The 4,309-nt window shown below is 42.2% G+C and overlaps 1 protein-coding gene across 1 annotated transcript; it reads left to right on the forward strand.

The window, feature by feature from the left end:
• Nucleotides 1-1,358: 1,358 nt before the first annotated feature.
• On the forward strand, nt 1,359-2,692 carry fam110c (family with sequence similarity 110 member C). The gene has a single exon (XM_030047353.1). It carries the CDS (start codon nt 1,359-1,361, stop codon nt 2,412-2,414), a length of 1,056 nt encoding a protein of 351 aa, XP_029903213.1. The 3' UTR covers nt 2,415-2,692.
• Nucleotides 2,693-4,309: the final 1,617 nt, after the last annotated feature.

The raw sequence follows: 4,309 nt of genomic DNA on the forward strand, positions 1-4,309 counted from the left end.
AGGGTTGCAGTTTTCCCTGTGAATTATTCTGGTTGGGGCCGAAAGTCAGATAAACACATGCAAACAAGTTCAAATGGATACTAAATTATACTGCTTTATCTCAAAAGCATGCACACACTGACACACACACATTTTTCCACACAATTATCTCCTGGCACTACATATGACACCAGTGGATTACTCCAACGCCCATTGGGAGAATGAGCCAGAATACAGAACACAATATTTTTAACAGGTTTGTGGGAGTGATAAGTGTTATTTGAGTGTTGGTGATTTCTTTGGCCATTCGCGCCATTTGTTGACCCAACAAACCCTTACATGAGTGGAAGGTCATAACCTTGAAATGGGATATTGTGGCGTTGCACTAGTGGCTGAATCTGCTGTCAAATTAGCATTGGGCCTAAATGGTCTCCTGTGTTTTTTGAGTATATTGGTGCTGCTTTAAGCATGTATCTTTTGGCATAAAAAAAAAAGGAAAAGATAAAGAAAAATTGGAGTATGCAAGGTACAAGTAAGTGTGACTCATAATGTAGAGTAAAAAAAAAACTGTAACTTACAGAAACTTTTAGCATATTTTCAGAGAACACATGGACACAGTTAAGAGGAAAATGTGGATTTTTTTTTTTTTACTGGGATACCATATCTGCCAAAAGAGGATCAGCTCACTCATCCAACATTGTACCGTCATTGAGCAATAAAAGACGCGGTAATAGTTTATGCCTCTGTGAGTCATTAAAATGGTTGCACAACAGAAAATAGTGCTTTGATGGGACAGAAGACGAATCACCATCTTTTTTTTGTCACATCCTATGTATGACACATCACTGTTCAGGGTGAATAGGCTAGGATTTACATTTTATTGCACAATATTTGCTGTGCACCTTGTGTCCAGCTTGTTTTATGAGTTAGTTTCTGTGCTAAGCCTATAAGAGACAGACATAGACATTGCCAAAAACAGAAATAAGTTTTATTTGGAGGAGAGATTATATGGTCCAGTTCCCTTTTGAGGGAAAAGGAGCAAGACCTGCATTTCCACCAACAGTAGAAAAAAAACAGCTACAGTATCGGCTTTCACTAGTCACTTGTGATGGTATCAGGTGTACTTTGAACAAGCCTGTGTTTGGTTAAAAGTAGCCTCACAGCCTGACAGGATGGGTGGGGTAATGTGCTGTGTGTTCGGACAGAAAAAAAAAAAAAAAAAAAAAAAAAAAAAAAAGGTGAGCGCTCCTGTTGTGATACATGCTCAGGCAAAGATCGGGCTTGCGTGGAATCTATCACCTCGTGGGAGGGGAAACTTCACGTGAAAAAGGAAACCTACTACTTCCAAGGAAGAGATCTGAATGTTCATTCCGGGCAAAATGGAGTCGAGTGGTGATGTGGATGCCTCAAAGATCCTGGAGAAGGGTCCGGAGTACCTTCGAAAGCAAATGGAGCTGGAGAGCGAGGCGAAAGGAGGCATGAGTGCCGTGGAGAGGCTTGCCGCAAGCAAACTAAAATACGTCAAGAGTCAACAGGTGGTCAACTCCACACAGGAGCCAGTGATCAGTCTGGGATCAGCCTCTGTGAGTAGCACTGGATCCTCAAACCGGAGCTCCAACCGTAGTGGCAAACTTGTTCCAGGGAGGAACTTGCCAGTGGTTTCAGGTGGTGCACAAAGCCACTCACAAGGACAGGACAATGTGGTGCGTCGATCCAGCTCCAAAAAACGTCCGGATTCCCTTTTACTTTACCGGCAGAAATGCGAATTACTGAAAAGGTCAACAAATGATAGAGATAAGCGGAGTAAAGCTCGCAGGTTACTACTCAGCTCTGTGGATAAGAATGTTTCATTACCTGAGGCAACAGATAAGGAATGCATGTCAGAGGGCGACGATGTACTTACACCTAAGGGATCTGCAAATGAATGTCAGTCAAATGATTCTCACTCTGAGCAACTGCAACAGCAAAAGGTTACAGATCAAGAAAGCCCACGGGACAGGGAGCCTGTGAGAAAGGCAGCAGTCCTGCGTAAGCCTAATCACAGAAGAGTGGCTGAGGTGCAACAAAGGAGTCGCACAGGGGTCAGCCGTTCTCACTCTGACATCAGCTCAAGGTACTCCAAAAACTTTGCAGACTTTGATGCTTTCTTCAAGTACTGCGGGCTGGACGGCGAGGTCATCGAGTCCTTGGGCAAGGAGAACTTTTCGGCGCGCTCCGACGAACTGGCCATAAAAATCCGGAGTGTCAGCGTCTCAACGTCAGATGATGGCTTTTCCAGGAGCAGCGGCGACAGCGACGGGCTCTTGGAAGAGGAGCTACATGAAAACATTCGACAGGGGACGTCAGTCATCGAGCGCAACGCAAGGATTATCAAATGGCTGTACAGCTGCAAGAATGCCAAGGAGACTGGGAAAAAGTTACGAGAGCTTCATTGAGACATTGTTCCTTTTTTTTTTTTGAGGCTTGGATGTATTCTTTGCCAACTTCATGCCTATTTCACTCATTTATCACTTCTATGCAGGCCATACTTCATATAGCTGAAACAGATGAACAAGTGATGAACATATTTATGTACAGGCCTGATTTATGACTCGGTCAAAACTGGCTCTTTCTAACAAGCAGCAATAGGTTATTCCAGGCCTTTGGTTATAGAGAACACTATTTCTGTCTGTGCTCCATTCTGTGTGTGTGTGTGTGTGTGTGTGTGTGTGTGTGTGTGTCTGTATTCACATGTGCATATATATTTATGTGTCCTTGGTGTTGTGTGCACTCAAGTGTGTCACTGTTAAGCCAGTTTCAGTTGACATTTCTGAGAAAGAACATATGTGTTGTTAGAGCTGTTGTTATAGGTTTTAAAAAACCGTCCCTGTGATTTGGAATAGCTGGCCCATTTACTACAACTTAGCCACAGTTTATATTGCAACAAACCATACTGCAAATCATGCAGGGGTACTAAAGATTTCGCAATCAAAATTTACCTCATAATGTTTTCCTTCTACAGCTACAAAGTCACAACCACAGAACTGATAATTGGCTGTGGAAAGCAAATGTTGCACCAGGGACTGCTGCTGGAGGGAGTGTTTCACCCAATTTCAAGTCATCAAAACTCAACAGTGCTGCTGCTTTTAGGAAAACTAATGTGGACAACTTCATTACAGTGATGGAATACTGGTGTGAAGAAAGTCTTAAGTCTCTGAAAGCCCATTTTCCTATCATAGTGGAATGAATGGAAACTTATGCCTGGAAAGAGGAAGGAGAAAAATCATATTGCAGTTCTAAAATACCACTGCTTGCTTTGGGAAAAGATGAGCAGAAATGTGATGTATATACATTTTGTAGATACTATGTTAAAAATGGAAAATCACTGGTTTGGTTGTTTACATGTTAGCTTTTGTTCAGACTTGCATAACGCTATAGCTGACCTGGTGCTGTGTGTGTGTTTTTCTTTTTTGTTAAGCTGGTGGCACGGAATGCACACAGAAAGGAAGGACACACACATCATACACACATACACTGACAGACATACAAGGATGGTCACAGATTTCCTTGAGAGCAGCAAGCAAGAGAAAAAGGGGCTTCCTTCCCCAATGAGATGACAATCCGACAAAACTTACTCTCAACACTCATTCCTGGTGTTTTCAAGCAAAGGCAGATTACTTTGCCCCATTTGAACTCTGACTGTGTCAGAGATTCTTGCCATAACCATTTCAAGCCAACTTTCCTCTGTAAAAATAATAATGTTCATAAATTATGCTATGCAATAGGGCTTTCAGGCTAAGTGCCCGTCTGTACATTAACTTTATAGGCGTCTGAAGTGTCCCATCTAGCAATCCCCACTGTAAAATTTTTTCTGTCTAGGTGAAAGCTTTGCATTCCATTGCACATACACACACTATTTTATGTGCTTTATATTGACACAAGCTGCTTGGATCGATATGAAAATTTCAATAAATAGCAAGATGTTTCAATCTCAGGAGGAAATCAGTCTGTGTGGAATCTAAATTCCTTAGTCATTGTGACAGTGAATTATGGACAATAATTAAACTGGTTAAATACTCGTCTGTGGTGGATCAGCCAGTCAAGGTTATAATTATTTGCGGTCCAGGTGAAAATTTGGTAGACTTCAAGGCCAAACCGACAGTTATAGAAAAGAGCTGGTAATCTGATGATGTTATGCCAGGCGACCCCTTTTATGTGTGTCTCCACTTCCCTCCCAACCTGTCTGTCTGCTTTGCACTTTTCTCTTTGTCTCTTTTAGACAGGTTTCAATGCAGTGTCTGCCTGATCATTACCCCAGCTCTGTAACAGTAGGGCGGCTTGAAAACTGACT

The sequence above is a fragment of the Myripristis murdjan genome, chromosome 24, assembly GCF_902150065.1.
Source record: "Myripristis murdjan chromosome 24, fMyrMur1.1, whole genome shotgun sequence".
Taxonomy (NCBI): Eukaryota; Metazoa; Chordata; class Actinopteri; order Holocentriformes; family Holocentridae; genus Myripristis; species Myripristis murdjan.

Bases quoted from the DNA above. Each gene is read 5' to 3' on its own strand.
- fam110c (XM_030047353.1), top strand. From the start codon at position 1,359: ATGGAGTCGAGTGGTGATGTGGATGCCTCAAAGATCCTGGAGAAGGGT.